Consider the following 20,557-nt stretch of genomic DNA (forward strand, 5'->3'; position numbering starts at 1 on the left):
CCCCTCCCATGGTATCCTGTAAAGAATCCCCCCCCCCCCTATAAAAACATATTTCATTTATGCTCAACTGGATTGGTTTTGTATTTCTCAGAATTGTGTTCTGTCGCATTCCTATTGGTTGACGTTATTTCAATTCGCATTCCTATTGGTTGACGTTATTTCAATTCGCATTCCTATTGGTTGACGTTATCCTTGTTAACTAACCCCCCCCCCCCATCCCTATTGCAAAAAGGGGGGGGGCAGTCGGAACATTCAGGGCTTCGCCCTGATACGAGCAGTCCTGTTTATTTATTAATTTTGCTTCTTGTTCTAGATTCTGATTGATTGATTAATATAGTAGTTGTCTACTTTATGACGTGTCTACTTAATTGACTTGTCTACTTTTTACCTCGAGGTTGTTAATTTGATCCTCCACTTTTGACTGATTTTTTTCGTCATTTGAAATGTACTGATCTCTTTAAAGCCCTTCTCAACTTTGATTGTATTACGGAAGTTATCGTAAGTCACTAAGCCGTACTCTGTTGTTGGAACAATCTACTCATTGCACTCCTCTCATCCGATTATATCTCTGCGTACGATTTACTCAAACACAAACACACATAATAACAGTGAAAAAATGCAGCGAGCCGACAGACAATATAATCGAAATTTCTTAACGGCCCATTTGGGAAAAAGTTTATTCAATTTTGACTTTTTTTGATTTCCTTTATTGAAAGTGGGAAACCAATACAGCTAAAAATAATACAATTTGAATTATTAAATGGAAAAATTCAAATTTTATATCGTCCAAATCTGTCTGCTGAAAGAAAATGCTTTCATTAAATACATGTAGCACGGTTACGTAGCAGTATTTAGACAACCGCGTAGTAGTATTTCTCCTACTCATCAGTAAGCAGACAAATACTCCAAAAAAAAACAATCCGAATCGAGACAAGGAAGAAATTAATAAATAATTATCATTTATTGATATTGTGGAAGTTTGCTGTCTTTTCTCGATTCTGATTGGTTAAAACAGTATTTGTCTGCTTACTGACGAGTAGGAATACGCGGTTGTCTAAATACAGACCGCACTCCATGTAGCACATTTCTGTATGAGACTGAATAGCGAATACAATACGTTCACATGTTTAAGGGACGGAGAAATAATACATGTCCTCCTGCAAGCAACGGGAAATTTCACATACAATTCGCTGAGAAAAAATAAGGTAAGATCCGCTTTTGTTTGTTTATTACAATTCACATGGTAACCGGTCTGAGAGAAGAATGGTCCAAGAGCAGGCCGAGCCTAAGACTCGATCAACAAAAAGCAGCTGATTGGTCAATACGGAATAATTTCTCAACTCTGAAACTGAAACCCAAAAAAAATCAAACACCTTTCACGCGTCAATACCTTTCAGATGGTATAAAAAACGCCAAAGTCGAAACATAGTATTCACAGCAAACATGTAATAGTGGGGTCAAAAAATGGTCTGCTAATTGCAGCTTCGGTTTATTAGTTCGCTTTGCTCATGGACCATTCTGCTCAGTGCACCCCCTTCAATTCACATGCAACTGCACGCGTAAAATACTTTCAAGTGATGAGTTTTTTGAAACATTTCGACTGTTTCGCGGCGTTTTTGGTTGAACGCAATAAAGGTACTAATAGAGTGGTCCCTCGAAAAAGCAACTTTAATAAAAAAAGGTCCCACATGCATGTAATAATTTTGAAAACTAATTTTTGTGTGTAAATTATTCATTTTAAACATCATGTGAAAGTTGTTGAGTCAAGTTTTTGCGTAATGACCTGTCTTTCGCCAGAAGTTGCAGGTCGCGCTTCTCGCGGGGCATCTTGTCATGTGCTCTGCTGGGGTAAAATTGGTCTGGTCGCAATTATAGCACCTTTTATTGGTGCGTACCCACGGAGCCGCATTCCCGGATAGCCGAAAAAAAAATACCTCCGCTTTTAATTAATTTAAATCGTAAAACTCTTGAGACGCATTTTGATTGGACAAAAAATGCCTCAAAATTTTGCAGCCTGTTAGCTTAGAAAATTTTGAACATTTTTAAGAGATTGGATTGGCTAATTTTTTTACTCTCATTTAATTAATTAACAACAAAAGTCTGATTACTACAGGGTTTCGACACCCCTCACCTACCAGAGGGTCCCTCTCTTTGGTAAGTTTTATTATATCCATTTTCGGCCCACAAACCCTAAAAATTTTTAGTATATGCTAACTTTAAAGGGGAGCGCGCGCTGTAAAACGCAATTTTTTTGGATAAAATTTTTTCAAAAAAAAAACAAAAACGGCGTTTCGGCCTGTTTTTTAAACATTTAACCGTTTTTTAAACGCGTTTATTTTTTTGCCGGGGGCATAGTGGGGTAAATAATGGTAGGGGGAGTGGGTAATTGGGAGAAGGGTAAGGGAGTGGGAAGGAAGAAAGATGGGACTAAGTGTGTGGGTGCGGGGGGGGGGGGGGGGGTGGTAGAGAAAGGGGGGTACTCCAAATAAAACAAAACAATGTCTTTAAGTAAGTTTGTATGATCTCTTTAACTATTGTCCCCCCCTATCGTAACTAGTAACGAAACACCCCCCCCCCCTTAATAAGAAATGGGTAGGGGGGTAATTGTTAAGTAGATCCAAAATTTCGGTTATCCGGGAACGAATTTTTTTTCGGCTATTCGGGAATGAATTCATTTTTCGGCTATCCGGGAACGAATTGATTTTTCGGCTCCCCCGCCCCCTCGGAATTCCGATCGTCCTCAGTACGGTCCACGTCCGCGTTGTCTACTGTTCCTGTATCCGCCACGGATTGTCCCCACCGGTTCCGTTTTGATCTGAAACGCTCCTCCACCGGTAGTGCTGCTTGATGGCGTTCCCCCGGTTGTTGATACGTACGTTTTCGCGTAATTGTCTCCGCGCTCGTAAGATAGCGCTATACGGTACACCTCCTCTGGTGTTTTTGTCGATCGGCGTAATTCGTTTTGGGCCTCTCTGTTATTCCTGTTCACAATGAATATGTCTGGTAGGATCCTGGTCTCCAATGCTCCGAAGTTACAGCGATTTTTCTCATCCACCTCTTCTGGTAGGCCCTTAACTTGGGCCGTTGTTAGCGTAGCTGCATAGCAGAATTTTTTCTGGTTAATACTATGTTTAGCCACCATTCTCCATTGAAACCTATTGAACCAAAACTCCCATAGCATTAGTGGCTCCGCGAACTTAGGGTGGCTCCGCGATTAATTCGACGATGATAACCAGAACGACGTAATTCCCAGTGGGTTCTTTCCCCAACTGATTGCGCCATGTCAAGGCAGAGATTTCGATAGTGTAAATTTCAAAACGAGAGATGTAACTGCAACTCATTAAGTTAGTCGGAGACAATGAAATAGAGGTCAACCAAAGGTGACAGGCAACTCCGAACGTTGAATACCAGTTAGCGCCCGACAGATAGATTGAATGCATTTGGAATAAAGAGAATAGAACTAAACTGGACTCTGAACTAATTTCATCACTATGACAGAAACTTTTCAGATTTAAAATCATAATTAATGTGTTGTTTATATCAAGAAATAAGCTGGCTTTTTTGTTCCGACTTTCGTAACGAAAGTAACGGATTATTTGTGCTCGGGTGGGTATTTTTAAGACAAACTTCGACTTTGTAATTAGACATTTTTGAGGGAATTTTTTAATCATTTAAAAGGTATTGTTGTCCTGAGCTTAGATTCGAAAAATTTTTTAACCTGTGATTATTCGTAAAGTTATGGGGGTTTTAAGATCGCCATTTTGGCCAATTTAGCACACTTAGCGCGCGATATATATTTCGCGCTATTAACGCGTCAGCGGAGATTTAATCCGTCCTAGAAATCGTTCGAAATTGGTTGAAGGAAGCTTATTTGCCATAACTGATTTTTTACTAGGAGTAAAATCTATCACTTTGTACTTTATATCGCGAATGGGGGGATAATTTTCGCAGAAATCTCAAACTAAAAAAAATGTATATATGGTTTTTACATTTAGTTTTTTATGTTATCACTGCTCCATAGACCTTAAAAGGCAGTCGAAACATTCAGGGCCTCGCCACGAGAAGATTTGTTTCCTCCCCCCCCCCTCGCCCACCTGCAAATGTTTCCAAGTAATTTTTTTTAAAACTTCTTGAATGTAATGAAAATTGACAGAACCACTAATTAGGCCATGACACACATACTTTGTATTCATAATTAACCTTGTAAAACGGCTCGTTAAACCATAGAATTGATGTTCGTGTCAGGTTGGGATGGGGGCTTGGGAAGAGTCAATATACTCGCTTCAACTTGTTTTTCGATCTAGTAACCATAAATGGGTAGGCTTGTTTGTCATCAAAACACATTTTTGGCGATTTTTTAAAAAAGAATTCATCAAAAAGGGTGAGGGGGAGGTTAAAGACGAAATAAAAAAACATAAAGTTTGTTTAAAAATATACTGAGACACGTTTGGAATGGCGAAATTATAATTATTTAACGATTTGAGAGCTCTAGGTGTCTTGTTCTCAAGGGACCTGGTTTTTCAAGCGACCTGTCATACCCCAATGTATGAGCGATGTATAATCCTTAATCCAAACGGATATGCATACAAACAACGCAACGTAAAACAACTGGTTAGTAAAAATTTAACTCATGCTCTGAAAGCTATTGCTTTCACCTATGAATGTCACTTTATCAAGGTCATACGACCAGTATAATTCATAGTACAATTCATTAAATGTTTGCCATTATCCAGTGGAATGACATTCCCTTAATTGAATTTTTTTCCCGGAAAATAGAGTTATAGAGTCCCCACTGGACTATCTGTATAGCCCTTATGGTACTTGAATTTAACAGTCCCGTGGGACTGACTCTGATCCTCTTTTTAACACGTTTCTTCCTCTTGGGGCTTAACCGATTCTTTTCCCTCAACTTCTGTTTTGTCCTCCGGCGCTATATTGGTCTCTGTCACTGTTTTCTGTTTTGTTCCTTCTTGTTGTTTTTCTGTAGTGTTGAATTCTTCTGTTTCCTTTTCATTTTCAATCTCGGTTTCCTATTTTCCGTATCCAGTACGAATAATACTTCTCTCGTGTTTTGGTTGTCGCGGTTTGGCTGAAAGCTGGAGATACTGAGTCGACAACGTCTTTTTTTAACTGCTGGACTTGGGTTTTATTCCCTTGAGGAACTTTACACACCCCTGGAACTCGGGCGACTTCTCATTGAACCCATCTCCTATATTAAATTTTTAATATTCGAGTTGTTCCCTGTTGACTGTTTGTCAGGCGACTCAAAAATGAACTACTTTTTCTTGTCATCCTTGATCCAGTTTATATGTACTGGGTTTCCAAGTGCTCCTGTGAGAGCCGATTCCCTTTTCTTGGTAGATTTTTTCGTCGCTTCTGTATAGATAAAACTAAAAAACAACATGAAGGAAGCATTTTAAATTTATCAATGGTAAAGGAAGCTTTACCATTTTGTCATTTTTTCAACAAAAAACATTCAAATTGGGCTTTAAGGGCAGTCGGAACACTCAAAACTTCGCCTTGATATACGGACAGTCTTTTTGTGGCTCTTTTTTCTCCGACCAAATCTCATGCAGAAAAAAAATAACGACCGAATTGTGTTCATAATGAGCTTATTCTTTAGCTCATAAATTTTTTACGTTTTTTGCTTCCAATTAACTATAATTATTTCTAACCATGTTACAACAGAATCAATGTTACGGAGTACTTTCTATTTCCCTGCTCCATGGCATATGGATAATTGACACATCAATGTTGCAACAGAGAATGAGTTGAATGCAATGAGTTCAAAACTTTTTTTTTCATAATTGCATTTTTTGTATACTTTTTAAAAGCGTCTTTACACCTTCTTTATGTGCAAAAACACTTTTCTGGATCTAAATTAATCATTGGTTAGTCTTGATAGACGTATCTTCAAATAAGGTAATTCACGCTTTATTTTTTCCGACCAATTTTACCAAAAAAAAACATCAAGTTGTCTAAAATAGGTGTATAAGCGTCTTACTTAGCTCTGTAAATTTTAATAGGCGGTTTGTCTCAAAATTAGTATAATTGTTTACAGACAGCTAGCTGTATTATATTAAATTTTAGGGAGCGTTTTCTATTTCCTTGCTCTATGGCATTTGGTACATTGACACATCAATGTTGCAATAGAAAATGAGTTGAATGCAATAAATTCAATGGAAAATTTTTATCATAATTGCAAAACTTTGTAGATGTTTTGAAAGCGCGTCTTTGCATCTTCTTTGTCTCCAAAAACAGCTTTGGGATCTAAATAATCATTAGTGGGTCTTGAGAGGTAATTTACGCTTCATTTTTTCCGACCACTTTTACCAAAAAACCATCTAATTGAACAAGACTGCTCGTATCAGGGCAAAGCCCTGAATGTTCCGACTGCCTTTTAAGGTTTATGGAGCAGCAGTAATAACATAAAAAATTTAATGAAATAAAATAAAATGAAATTTTTTTTCTCCAATATTTGAATTTTTTTATGAAAATCATCCCCCCACACGCCATATAAAGTACAAAAAGAGAGATTTCGTTCCTTGTAACAAATCAATTATGGCAAATAAGCTTCTTTCAGCCAATTTGGAACGATTTCTAAGACGGATTAAATCTCCGCTTACGCGTTAATAGCGCGAATTATATCGCGCGTTGATTGTCCCAAATTGGTCAAAATGGCAATCTTTAAACCCTCATAACTTTACGAAAAATGATTACAGGTGAAATATATTTTCAAATTTAAGTTCAGGACAACAATGGCTTTCGAATGATATAAAAACATTCCGTCAAAAATGGCTAGTTAAAAAGTCGAAATTTGTCTGAAGAAAAAAAAACCCACCCCGAGCACAAATATTCCGTTACTTTCGTATCGAAAGTCGGAACAATAAAATAGGCGTTTTGTCTCAAAATTAGTGTAATTGTTTATAGCCAGCTAGCTGTATTATATTAAATAATACGGAGCCTTTTCCATTGCCCTACTTAGTGCTTTTTGATTTTTAATAGAGCAATGTTTCAACAGAAAATGAGCTGAATGCAATGAATTCAAAAGAAAAAGTTCTTCAAAAATTCAAACTTTTGTAAGTTTTGTGAGAGCTTATTTTCATCGTGTTTATTTCCATAAATATCTTACGAGATCATAATGAATAATTAATGTATTAGTTGGGTTTTGACCCTAAAGTTTTGTATTTTAGTTAGGTATTTTACTGTCCATTTTTTCTGAACAACTTTTTCGAAAAAGGAAACATCAAAGTGTATCAAAATAAGCATCCTGCTCAGCTGTGTAAATTTTAAAAAGGTATCTTGTCTGAAATTTAGTATACTGTTGCAACAGAAAATGAGTGGAATAGAACGAAGTCAGAACAAAATATTTCTGCAAAAAAATTAGAAATTGGAATGATTTGAGAGCGTATTTTTGTTCCGACTTTCGATACAAAAGTAACGGAGTATTTGTGCTCGGGTGGGTTTTTTTTTTCTTCAGACAAATTTCGACTTTTTAACTAGCCATTTTTGACGGAATTTTATATCATTCAAAAGGTATTGTTGTCCTGGGCTTAAATTTGAAAAGATATTTCATCTCTGATCATTTTTCGTAAAGTTATGAGGGTTTAAAGGTTGCCATTTTGGCCATTTTGACCAATTTGGGACAATTAACGCGCGATGTAATTCGAGCTATTAACGCGTAAGCGGAGATTTAATCCGTCTTAGGAATCGTTCCAAATTGGTTGAAAGAAGCTTATTTGCCATAATTGGTTTGTTTCAAGGAATGAAATCTATCCTTTTGTACTTTATATGGCGTGTGGGGTGATGATTTTCAAAAAAAATTCAAATTAAAAAAAAAATTTTCATTTTTTTTTATTTCAATTAATTTTTTAAAGTTTTTTTTGCTCCATAAATCTTAAAAGGCAGTCGGAACGTTCAGCGCTTTGCCCTGATACGAGCAGTCTTGTTTATTTATATTTACATAAACTTCCTTTCATACCTAAATTATTCATTCATTCATTCATTCGAAAAGGGTAAACTCCAAACTAAGCCGACAAACATTTAGTCCTAAATGCGGACTAATTCTTTTGGAGGCGTTCAACAGTGCCGAAGTACAACAGTGCCGAAAATGAAAAAAAAGTTCAACAGTGCCGAAAATTGATAGTCTTCGGCACTGTTGAATACTTTTTCATTTTAGGCACTCTTGTACTTCGGGACTGTTGTACTGCCCCGTTCTTTTCAAAGTTCTTGTGGCATTCATCTAGCTGCGTAAACGAAATAAATATACATTGCGTAGGCTTACGTCAATTTTTAAAGAAAATAAGCGCTGGGACTCCCGAACAAAGTTTCGAACAGAAAATTTCCGGTTTTTGTTCCCTTACTGATAGTAGGACCCAATTGATTTCGTTCATATAAATTCTATTATCAGGTTTTCAGCATGTTTCTAAAATACCGAATAGTTTTGAGGCCATGTATTTTAGCCTTTGAAAATTAAAAGGAAATCACTATTTTCTTGATTAAATTGACGCTTTTTTTAACTGCCTGCGATATATTTTTAAAAGCAGTTTACGAATGTGTTAACGCTGTTAAAATAAAGTCAACAGGAATTGTTGAGTCGTTCAACAGTGCCGAAGTACAACAGTGCTGAAAACTGATGATATTTGAAAATTTTGATTTCCGTTTGTGAATATTGTCGGCAATATTGCGTGAATACTGTTTTGTTTTGGAGCGAAACCGAGAGGAAAATTTGACAGTTTATTGAGTTAATTATTTGCTTATACAGGTTTGCAACACCGCGCCTGGGGAATTTTTGTTGTTTAACTAGCGTTATCAATTAAAGTTGCAAAATATGTTGTTTCAACTTTCATCAATTTGAAATAAAATACTTGCCAGTGGTATGTGATGAGTAAAAACAGTATTCAAAATAACTTCGGCGCCATTGAACAATATTTTATTTTTGGCACCAATGTACTTTGGCACTGCTGAATTTTTAGATTGGTTTCCTTTCTACCAGAAATTTTGAAACACAAGTCGCAATTGGGGACTATAAACGGAGAGCAATTTTTTACGCAGTTATTGCTACTTCTTTTTTTGGTGAGCAGAAATCGATTTCTGATTTAAATTGTCAGCACAAAACTCAGATAAACCAAAAACTGAAGAAATTTTTTAACGAACTGAATTTTAAGACGCAAAATGATGAATACACCACACCCATTCCATAAAGGTTAAAAAGTTTCAGTTTAGTATGATTTTTGCTTATTGTTTTCTAATAGCATGCGATGTACGTGGCGAAATAGTTAGTCTCAAAATCAATCTTCTGTTCAAATTTATAAACTAATAATTTTCAAGCGAGTAACTTTTTTCCACCAGACCGCAAAATTTGAAGTACTTTACCTGAATTTTGGGACAGTTTCGGACTTTTCACATTTTTTCTCAATTTTTTTTTATGCGCTTCAGAAATCTGATAAAATAACTAGAATTATAAACTATCAACTCGTTTTGAACAATACTGACCACGCTTGGTACGGGTTTCTAAAAAAGTCTACTATGTAAATTTGACAGATCAAACAAACAGTTTAATTATTTTTACAGCTCTTATGAAAATCGACGTCCTGACTAGTTTTTTCAGAATTGATTCCAAATTGTGTCGAAACAAAATATCGATCAAACCCAAAGAATATGATTTTAAAAATTACCCAGAAGAGTTATTCAAATTACGCTTGTCAAAAAACTCTTGAGAAAGCTTCTACAAGCAAAGTAATCCTGAAAAAATGTTCAACTTTTTCGATCAAAGCCTTGTTGAAACTATTCAAAAATGAGCCCCACAAAAACCTATTTTCATACGTAATGAAAAACCAAAAGTAAATTTACAAGATAATTTTATACAAAAATGCTTCAATTTAAAAAAACAGCGTAAAATGAGATAGCTTTAACAGAGGCGAAGCGGAGCTTCGCATCATTCGGGATAGAATATAAATATTTAAAAACGTAAGTCAAAAAATTTTGAAAAAAAAATTAGTTGAAACAAAAACTTTTGGATGTCTCGATAAAAGACAACTAGGGGCCTGCTAAAGCTGGAGATACGTGTTTGATAGTTTTGTTATACCTAATTAGGACGAATTGTGTTAATCGGTAACTTTTGTCTGCTAAAAGTAGGTAGTGACTGCTTGAGCAGCGAATATTCCCCAAACCCAGCTTTTTCAGTTGAACACTTCACTTGATAGTTTTTCAGGGTAGTTTTCGAGAAAACTTTTTAAAAAATGGTCAACGTTTCAAATTTTGACTTTTTGAAGACCATAGTTTTTTTCTAAAAGAAATAGGGCGTAGCCGATTAATAAAGGTGGGCTTTCAACAATCTGTTGTTTTGGTTAAAGCTATGATATCAGATTTGTCAGAAGTGATAAAGAGAAAAATTTGAAAAACGGTCATCAAATCAAAAGTTTGACCCTTCCGAGAATCAAAGTTTTTTTTGCAGAAGAGATCCACGCAATTTGTAAATTCGATTGGACCCAAAAATTCAGATTTGGGAGGGTAGTTGTCGAGAAAAGTCAAAGTGTCAAAAACAATCGAAAAATCAAAATTTCGGCTTTTCGGAGGGCCATAACTTTTTGTGTAAAAAGTTTTGGGCCTAGTCGTTTTCCAAAATCCGCTTTTTTCATCGGAACTAAAATCTTAAAATTGGTATGGTAGTTTTTTAGAAAAACTAAAAGAAATCAAAACTGTTGGTGAAACTTTCCCAAAATAGACTTTTTCGAAGGGTATAGACAGAGGGGTAAAGTATAGAGACGCTAGGGGGAGGCACACGGAGGAGTAGGTGGTCTTTCCAATGATACTCCTTTTTTGAAAATCGATGGAATAGTTTTTGAGAAAAACTGAAACTTAGGAAAAATAATTTAAAAAACGCAATCCCATGCATTTTATAATATCTTTTTTTATCAAACCGATTTCAGCCAAACAATAATTTTTTAATTTTGAAATAGCAACGGAAAAAAATCACGAAAAGGAAACAAAGCCGACAATCTTTGAGCAGACATACATTATCATCTAAAACGACAAGTTTAGTTACCTTTTGTTTTCAAATTAATCACGCCTTGGGGCCAAAAACAGTGGAAATTAGGTGTAAGACGAAAACCTGATGTCTAACGAAAAATTTTTGAAAGAAAAAGAAAGATTTCTTTTTCAATTTATTGGCGCGATCCATGTTTAAGAAAAACAATCAATAGTTCAGTTCGCAAATGACTGTTAGTGTCAGCTTGTTATGATTTAAACGAAATATGAAGAACTCAGACAGAATCACGAGGTCAAAATCATTTGATTACTTTCTTTGAGTTAGTCGCTGCAGGGTCAAAATTGGTTTTCTACGTTGATTTGGTAGTCAGATTGATAATAACTTCAGCATTTACATACCACAATAAAGATTTTACCAAATTACCAATATGGTATGCGTTTTCTCAAATCTTATATACTATACAACACGCTAAACGCTGTTTGTTGAGTTTTTGAATTAGCCAAAATCAGAGTGCGTATTGTCTGGATTTTCAAATGGTACCTATGCTTAAAATAAACTGACGTTGTCTGTGATATGCTTTGAAAACGTGTCTCCAAGTTACCAACCGTACGTGACTATATGTTAATTTCATTTATTGTTATAGATAGTTTTATCAAGAATAAAAAAAACTGTTTTGTTTACAGCGTTTTGGTATTCGACTGGACAGTTAAGAATGTCTGTGTAACTTGAGCTATTCTGCGTGCTGCGGCAATTTTTGGAGAATTTTTGTTACTCGGCAATAAATTACTACATTTATTATAACATTATTTGTGGTTCTATTCGTGGTATCGGTTGAAAATCGAAGCCATAGATCAATTTTATTATTGCAAACTGAGGCAAGAAAGAAGAAAATAAGATATCGAAGAAGAGTTTAAATAAACAACATGAAACTATCTTGGGTGTGTGACTTCTACCAGAGAAAAGATTGCAGAAAGGGAGCGAATTGTGCGAGGCTGCACCTCTGTGCCAAGTTCCTGTCTAAATCATGTCCCGATGAGTCGAGGTGTGGCCTGGCTCATAGATTGTCGGACCGCGACGCTAGAATGCTGTCGAGCCAGGGGGTAGATGTCAACAACCAGCAGATCTTCAGGTAAGATGTGTTTATATTCAATTAAGTATGAAGTAAGTTGTGATTTTTTTGTAGTGTTATATATCAATGCATAGCAGGGGCGGATTTAGGGGGGAGGCCGTCGCCGCGCCCCCTTCAGGGATTCGAGACCTCACCAGCCAAAGATCCCCCTTTGGTAATATTTCATAACGTCCATTTTAGGTTAGCCAATCCCAAAATTGTTCTAAAGGCGCCAATATAAACTAATTTTAAAGGGGGAGCGCCCGCCGAAAAAAGCAATTGTTTGTCAAAATTTTCGGTCAAAATGGGGAAATCCGCCCCTGCTGCATAGGAGCATCATTTGCTGTCATCTCATTTTTCCAAGCCATTTTTTTTATAAACCACCCCTTATTAATCTGCCATTAAGTCTGGTAAAAGCTCAAAATCATACCCAAACGGGGTCCCATAGGGTTGTGAGAGGTTCTGATTAATGAAGATAAAATTTCAATCTTCTCCGAGTTTATTTTCAATCTCCGAATGTTTGCATAAAAATTATCCAAAATTGGTGTTATTATAATAGTAAAATTAATAAATTGTGTCCAAACGATATCTGGTTACAGAGTTATAAGTATAATTTTACATAAGAATTATGAATCGTATGGGGGGGAGCATTTATTGGCGCTCCCTGTATACTATTAAAACCGTATTTGGAGAAAAAAATTAAGCGCCGCAGGCAATTTTTTGAAAAGACAGGTGTAAAAAAAGCCGTTTTTGTGCACTTACTGGAAAATTTTGACCGAAAAAAAAAACATTTTTTTTGGCGCCCGCTCCCCCTAAAGATTAGTAGACATTGGCCCCAAAGGCACCCTCAGAAAAGTTTTAGGGTCGGTCGGCCAGAAATGGATTTCTTAAAAAGTCAAAAGGGGACCCTTATGGTCGGCAGCGGGTCGATCCCTGAGGGGGGCATTAATGCAACACAATTGAAGGTTAAAAAGTTATTTCGGTTGCAATAGAGAATGACTATATTCTCTTCTTCTTCGCTCTAAATGGTGAAAAATTTGAACCCAGTTTTCTCGACTGTGAAAATTTTTGGGCTCAATGTGCAATTGAAAAGGCTCGATCAGGTTAACATGTCATCCTAAGCATGTATCAATTCTGAAAAAATTCTGTATAAAATATGTATTTTTTATAAACGGCGCAAAATACATATTTTAAAATTGTTCATACAAATTAAATTTTTTTAGATACAAACTCAGTTAAATGGTTAATCGACGTTTTTAATTATTTCCGATATTTGAATCTTTTAATTAGGCTGTTTAATATTCTCCTTAAACTTATCTTATGAAAATTTTTCATTTTATATACCCCCTATATCAATTTGAGAGGGAAGTTATACGATTGATCTGATTCTTTTTCAATATTCTCAACTAAGGCAACTCAAAGTTAAATGTTATCAGGTCCTATCGTGAATTTTTTAAATTTGATCGTTTTTTAAATTGAATGATTCACTGCAGAAGATTCATTTTCGATGAGTCATTGAAGTTAATGTTGATCATTTTTGACGGGAACAAAAATGGTCAACTGGTTTGGTCTCACATTCAAATTAGTAGATCAACATGGATTCAAATCATATTGATCAAAAATTATCAACATGGTTTTCAATTACTAATTGAAAAATTATCTTCAGCGTTGAATCATTGAATTTAAAAACCGGTCAGATTGAAAAAATTCACGATCGTGTCTGATAACATTTAACATTGTGTTGACTTAGAATATTGAAAAAAATGGCGGATCAAGCGTAAAACTTTCCTCCCAAATTGATATAGTGGAAAGAAAATAAGATTTAAAAAAAAATTGGGAAGAATATGAAATGCATGTTATACAGATTTTTTTTCAGAGTTGATACATGCTTGGGGATGACATTCTACGGTAGGTGACTTAGGGGGATTGTACGGTTGATCCAAAATGACTAAAAACGTTTCGCAGAACTAAAACCGTCTAGTCCAAACTAAGTGAAGATTGGAGTCATGGCAGATGCATTTTATAAAGAACCAAATCTTGCTTTGTAGCTGTTTTTGTCAATATATGAATTGTATAAACAAGTTTTTTTCGTTTGATCTTTCCTTGAGCGTTGCAAACCAAAATATGTACTAGTTTTCAACAAGCTCGTTGTTTCAACTAGTGCATACTTAGGAAAACTATTGTCTCATGCTAAAATTATTGATTATCAAGTCAAAGTAGATGGTGAACAAAATGTGCCGTGCTGTTCGAAGTAGCAATGAACTGCTTTTTCCTTGATCTTCCTTGACCCAAAAGCGTCTACCAGCAGCTTGATGCAATTTTTATCAGCAAGCGTAATTGTAGATATCGAGAGAGAAGAAAAATTGAGTAATTCTGTAGATTTCACCGAGAAAGTATAAGCAACATTTCATAGGTGTTGTTCTTGCAGTACTTAAAGAGAGGTGGTTTAGGATGGGTCATATAGAGTTTGCGAAGATAATCAGGCCAAATTTCGGAAAAACATAAAAACAATCTCTGCGATATCAACTTTCCGAAGTTATTGGATTTTTGGAGAAGGAGAGTCTTGTCTGAAAAAACTCTCTTATCACACTTTTGAAAACAAAGAAAATGAAGGTTTCAAATTTTTTTCTCAGCAAAAAAAATAAACATGCTTAACTAACTTACAGTTTATGCTGACTTAGCTTGCGCATATTGATCGACGTTAAAATGATACAATTGGCATCATGCTTCGAAAAGTGGTCAGAAAAAATTTTTGAGACCGGTTTTGTTCCGACAATTGTAAGTGGGGAGGAACTTTGTCTTCGGTTGTTTTTTTTACACAAGCAAAGCTTGTGTTATAGTATGAACTCTCTTTTTTCCAACATAAGTCGCAAATATTATTGCGGCGTAAATATTGTTGCGACAAAATGTGTTCATTTTGAAAAAGTTCAATTTATCAATAACCAGCTATTAAGTACAGCCAATGCTAAGGATATTAACACAGACTCTTATATTACAAATAGCACTTTAGCTTCAAAGTATCATGGACCTGTAGCGTAGATTTAGGGAGAACCACAATAAAATAAGAGGGCTCGAGCCTGGGCAGGGTCGGATGTTTTTAATGAACTTTTTCGTATATTTGTTAAAATACGTCCGCTCTATAAATTGAGGCATGTTAGTTGTAAATTTCTTTTTTTTTCAAATTGCCTGGTACTGCTAATGCGTCATAATCGGCTTGCGTCACTTAGCAATTTTGTAGATTCATAATTGGCGTGCGTCACTCACGAAATTTTGTAGACTCAAAGTTTTAGTCATTCAGTTTTTCCCAGTAGCGTCATCGGTCATTTTTTTGCTTATGTATGCAAAGTGCAACCTCGACTATGCGTTTAATATTATTTTTAAAAAGTTTTCCTCGCAAAATTGAATGCAACATATAATCATCGCCGTATAAAAGCCCTAGACGACGTGATTCTAACGACTTTTAAAAATTTCAAAAAAGTTCTCCATGATAAAAACCGGTTTCAAGTTTTTTTGTCTAGTTTTGTGGAGCTGGTAAAACGAGCAGGTTAAGAACTTAAAGCAACCATTAAGCTGTAAAATTATTTTCTCTTTCTGAATGTGCAGTTTTTGAAGTTTCATTTAGCACTTTGCGAGCCCAAACACTTCAAAAAAAAGTAAAAAAACAAATATTTTAAAAATGTTACTTGAAAAACATAACTAGAAAAATCTTTGTATCCCCCTTCAACACTAACTGATCGCTCTAATTCTTTATTTTTTGAGAATGGCAACTGGCTTCCGATTGTTTGCTTTTTCGACCTTTTTACAGTCCTTCACCTGTTTTTCAGCAAGTGAAACTTACGTTAACATTTCCCAATTTCTAAGTGTCACTGAACAGAGTGATAAAACTTTTTAAGACTTGAAGCGAAAAAAACGTGATCAGCCTTGTATCGAAATTGGATAATTTTATATTAATAATATTACAATGTTCAACCCACCAGTCCAGTTTTCTCAAATTGGGTTAATTATATCAATTTTTTTCGACAAAAATGAATTTATTTATTTTTCTTTGTAAACCCTTCGAAAATAATCAGTTGTGGGCGTTCAGCAGTGCCAAAGTACAACAGTAGCAAAACTTAAAATGTGTTTAATTGTCTCACAAATGGATGATAACTGAGTTCATCTTTTGACGTTTTGTATGAATACTGTTTTGTTTTAGAGCGAAACAGAGAAGAAACTTTGACAATTTGCTAAGATAGTTGTTTGTTCATAAAAATTTAACGCCGCGCTTGAGGATCGTTTGTTGTTTAACAAGCGGCATCAATTAAAATAGCGATTTTTGTTCCGACTTTTGAAGAAAGTGATGGATTATTTGTGCCCGGGCGTTTATTTTTTCTTTAGACAAATTTCGACTGTTTATTTATTTTCGACGGATTTTTTAAACATTTTATCTGAAAGGTATTGTTGTCCTGATTTGATCTCTCTTAGCAATCATTACAGATTATTTGAAGAAGGCTATTTGCCATAATTGCTATGTTAATAGGAGCGAAATTTATCAATTGGTACTTTATGGTTTGATTTTTTAAAAATCTCAAATTAGAAAAAAAAAAAAATCTTTTTTTTTGAAAAATTCATCAATTGTTACAAAGCGAACACTGCTTGATAAAAACTTTTAATGCAGTTGGAACATTCAGGGCTTCGCCTTGATAAGAGCAGCCTTGTTGTCTTTTAACTTCTTTTCTTTTGAATATAATTACTCGTCAGTAATTTGGAATGAGTAAAAACAGTGTACAAAAAAAGTTTCGGCACTACTGAACAACATTTTGATTTTCAGCATTGTTGCTTCGGCACTTTTGTACTGCGCAATCAGTTGTTTTCAAGTTTTCTGAGTTCTTCGACACCTTTCCAACATTGTGTTGACTCTATTTTCAAGTTTGTGTAATTACTGTAATTACACATTTGATTGTATCTTCAACCTTGTAAAGTTAATGGTTTACACAAACTATTTTTTTCGGCATTGCGTGAAACGTCAGAAGAACCCGTTTTTTGCCCTTTTTCTGTAAAGACAATTCACCATGTTTAAAATGATCAAAGCTTTGACCTGCACATCATTGTAGAATACAAAAAAGTCAATTTCTTTGGTACAGCCAGAAAAGGGTTACGCATAAGTCCTCGTACACACACAGACTAGAGCAGGGTGACCACTTGGTCACTATTTTAGTTACCAGTCACTATTGGTTACTTATTGGTCACTATTTTTTCATTGGTCACTAAAAGTCACTATTTACAACTGTTTTTGGTGACGGACCCTAAAATTTGTCTAAAGGCGCCTTCGGCGCCAATATATACTAATATTGCGGGGGGAGCAACCCGAAGAAAAACACATTTTTTTTCAAAATTTTTCAAAAAGTGCCTAAAACGACTTTTTTTAGCCTGTTTATTCAAAATTATGACTGTGGCGCAGAAATTTTGGCCAAAACAGGGTTTTTTAGTGCTTTGGCAGAGCTTGAAAAATTAATTTGGTCGACCTAAAAAAAATTCGACTAAAAATTCGAAAATTGTCATAGTAACTTTTTTTCTCTCAAAAAAGTGGTCACCCTGGACTAGAGCTTTATAATCTATAATGTGTAATTTATACTTTTTCTCCTTCGCAACAGTTGCTTTGAATTTCTAACCATGGTTTTTGTTTTGTAGGTTTATCGGAGAGTTTTGTCGCGATCAAAATGAGTTAATGGGGATAGAGCCGACTATGAATATTCCAAGACCATGTAGAGATTACAATAGAACTCAGTGCAAGGACAAACAGTGTCGCTACCCTCACTTATGCTACCGATTTGTGGACGAGTCACGTGACAACTTCCCAGCTAGAAGAAGTTCCTGCTTGAATTGTGGCAAAGATCATATTCTGTCCCCCTCGGAAAAGGCGAAACTGGCTCCGTACTGTTTCGATATTAAGTCCTACTGTGTTTTGAAATTGTATCTTGAAGTGATGCAGCGGTTCATCAAGCCAGGAGCTTCTTCTACATACAGAAAAAGTGTACAAAATTACGGCAATGGACTGGGACTAAGTGTAAACGGTGCTTCTAACAGCAGACCGGAAAGTAGCAACGGCGGTTACCAAAATCAGGATTCACAAGTTCAAGACATGGGATTGGAAGTCAAAAAAGAAAACGAAAATGAGGAGAGTGAAATTTGCTGGGCATTTTTGAAAAACAAATGTGCTTATGGAGACACGTGCTTCAAAGTTCATCCAGCATACAAGACTACGGTCTTATGGGAATTCAAACCAATGGGCCAGAAAGTCTGGCGCCCTTTCGAGGAGGAAGAAAGCGAAGCCCTGGAATCCCGGTTCTGTGTTCCGGAAATTGACCGCGGAACTTACCCAGGAATGAAATTGAGAGTCATGTATGATTTCGAAACTATGAAATGTACTTTGTACCCCCCAATGCCGAGTAAGAAAATTGTGTGCAACATTCGACGAACTGAAACGAAAGAAAAGCGAACAAAATGGAACTTTTATTGGCAAAATGAGAAAGAGAACGGGTTCTGGCAGCCATATGCCAAGAACGGGAATTTTGGTCTTGATTGCGATGAAATTGATCAAATTTTTGAAAAGCTTCAAACGAATGAATTTACGGACAAATTTTTCCTCGTTAACAATAGTGAGGGAAGAGTGTTGCATTTGAAAAAAGCGGCGGGAAATTTCTCTTTTTATGAAACAGACGTTTCAGGACATGATCGAAAAGAAGTAAAACGGAGACCGCGTGAAGAAAAGATCAAAATAAACGAGAAAGGTGTGAAAGCATCAAAGACGCACAGTGAAATTTCCGCGCCTTCCGTGAACGAAGCTGCGCAAAAAGTATGCGCAAAGCATGAAACAAAGCCGTGCACTAAACGGGAATGTCCAATGTTTGGATGTACGAATGACTTTTTATGGCTATACAAAGAGAAGAGTCGAAAGCAATGGAATCCGTTTCCTGAAAATGTTAGCGAGTTCCTGGAATCCCAATTCTGCAACCCAGAAATATCCGAGACGAAATTTAAATGGAACAACCAAGAAGAAAGGATCAGATTTGGTGATCACGAAATAGAACTAATTTCGAAGCCGAGTTTCGACGTTCTGAGGCTAAGCTACGGTTCTATCATGTCATGGGCTTGGTACTGGTTAGAGAATGCATCAAATACGAGAAACAGTGCTCGTGTTACTAGCCTTTTCCCAGAAATCTTACAAAGGAATGGGATCCAAGTCAGAACATCGGTTCCCAAAAATTGGAAGCTGTATGGCGAAAAAGGATCTCGCGATGTGGCATCGGATATTGAGAGTGATCGTATCGAGTACGGCTTTGAGAGCTACAGAGACGAAAAGATAAAATTCTTAGCCGGCAAGAGCATTTATGAGATCAACTTCACAACATTCGATCAAAAGAATTTAAAATCTGGTTCTGTGCGAAAAATAAGAAGGCGACCGAAAATTGATATTCAAAAGCAAGAGCCGGTTGTCGACCAACAAATGGTTTTCGATCAGTCACCACCGAAAGAATGGGTTTCTAAAAGTAGGTCGGCTTTTATTGCTGTCGAGCCTGAAGACAATATTGACTGTAACATTATAACGAGTTTCTTCAAAGATGCTATCGATGGGTATGACGTCATCGTTACGCGAATCGAGAACCATAAGATTTGGAAAAATTACCACGAGAAAAAGAAGGAGATGATCACTAAACTGGGTCAAAATGGCTTGAATGAAGTGCTGTTGCTTCATGAGACGGAAAAGAAGTATAAAAATGAAATTATGGAGTCTAACACATACAAAGTAGGACCTCGCAAAACCATGTCAAACATCGGCAAGGGAATTTATTTCACTAACGAAATCGACCTTACTTCTATACCTGAACTAGAAGATGATAGCGAGGAATCCAAATTTATTTTCGTATCCTTGGTTCTGGCCGGCGAGTATACCCAGGGCTCGAAGTTCTTCGTTCGACCCCCGCTGAAGGAAAATGAGCTGAGCATAGGTGAAGAACAGTATGATTCATGCGTGGATGACCCGTATGCGCCTAAAGTGGTGGCTCTGTTTGATGTGAGTCAGACCTACCCACTGTACATGGTTGAATTGCAACCGGAGGAGTAGAAAGAAAAACATGAAGAGATGTCCATGACATGTAAAACATCTTTAAAGTATGATTACACTACCGAGCTTGTAATTACATATGACGATCGATTTATTGATTTTTCCCACAATAATCTTGCGAAATTGTTTTCAAAAAATAAAATGCGAAACTTCATTTTTTGTTGAAACTCAGTTAAAATCGATCGTCTATTTTTATTTCACTGTAAAGCTAAGGCTTAAGGAAATAACCCTGCATCATAGTTATTTAGCAAAAAGTCAAGATTTTTCTCAGAAACGATACTCATTTATTACACTTAATTTCTGATATATCAATGAAGCTATTGGAGAGTTTTTAAATCAAAATGATGTTGACTGC

At 35.9% G+C, this 20,557-nt stretch overlaps 1 protein-coding gene across 1 annotated transcript; it reads left to right on the forward strand.

Moving 5' to 3' along the window:
• Window positions 1-1,095: 1,095 nt before the first annotated feature.
• Window positions 1,096-20,341, forward strand: LOC134851511 (protein mono-ADP-ribosyltransferase PARP12-like). The gene is made up of 3 exons (XM_063867637.1): window positions 1,096-1,205; window positions 11,674-12,119; window positions 17,769-20,341. Exons 2-3 carry the CDS (start codon window positions 11,914-11,916, stop codon window positions 20,200-20,202), a joined length of 2,640 nt encoding a protein of 879 aa, XP_063723707.1. The 5' UTR covers window positions 1,096-1,205; window positions 11,674-11,913; the 3' UTR covers window positions 20,203-20,341.
• Window positions 20,342-20,557: the final 216 nt, after the last annotated feature.

This window comes from Symsagittifera roscoffensis, chromosome 1 (assembly GCF_963678635.1).
Source record: "Symsagittifera roscoffensis chromosome 1, txSymRosc1.1, whole genome shotgun sequence".
NCBI lineage: Eukaryota > Metazoa > Xenacoelomorpha > Acoela > Convolutidae > Symsagittifera > Symsagittifera roscoffensis.

What these genes read in the sequence shown, in the direction of transcription:
- LOC134851511 (XM_063867637.1), top strand. Translation starts at nt 11,914, where the DNA reads ATGAAACTATCTTGGGTGTGTGACTTCTACCAGAGAAAAGATTGCAGA. An exon ending in AACAACCAGCAGATCTTCAG is followed by an intron (nt 12,120 to 17,768) that starts GTAAGATGTGTT and finishes TTTGTTTTGTAG; the next exon opens with GTTTATCGGAGAGTTTTGTC.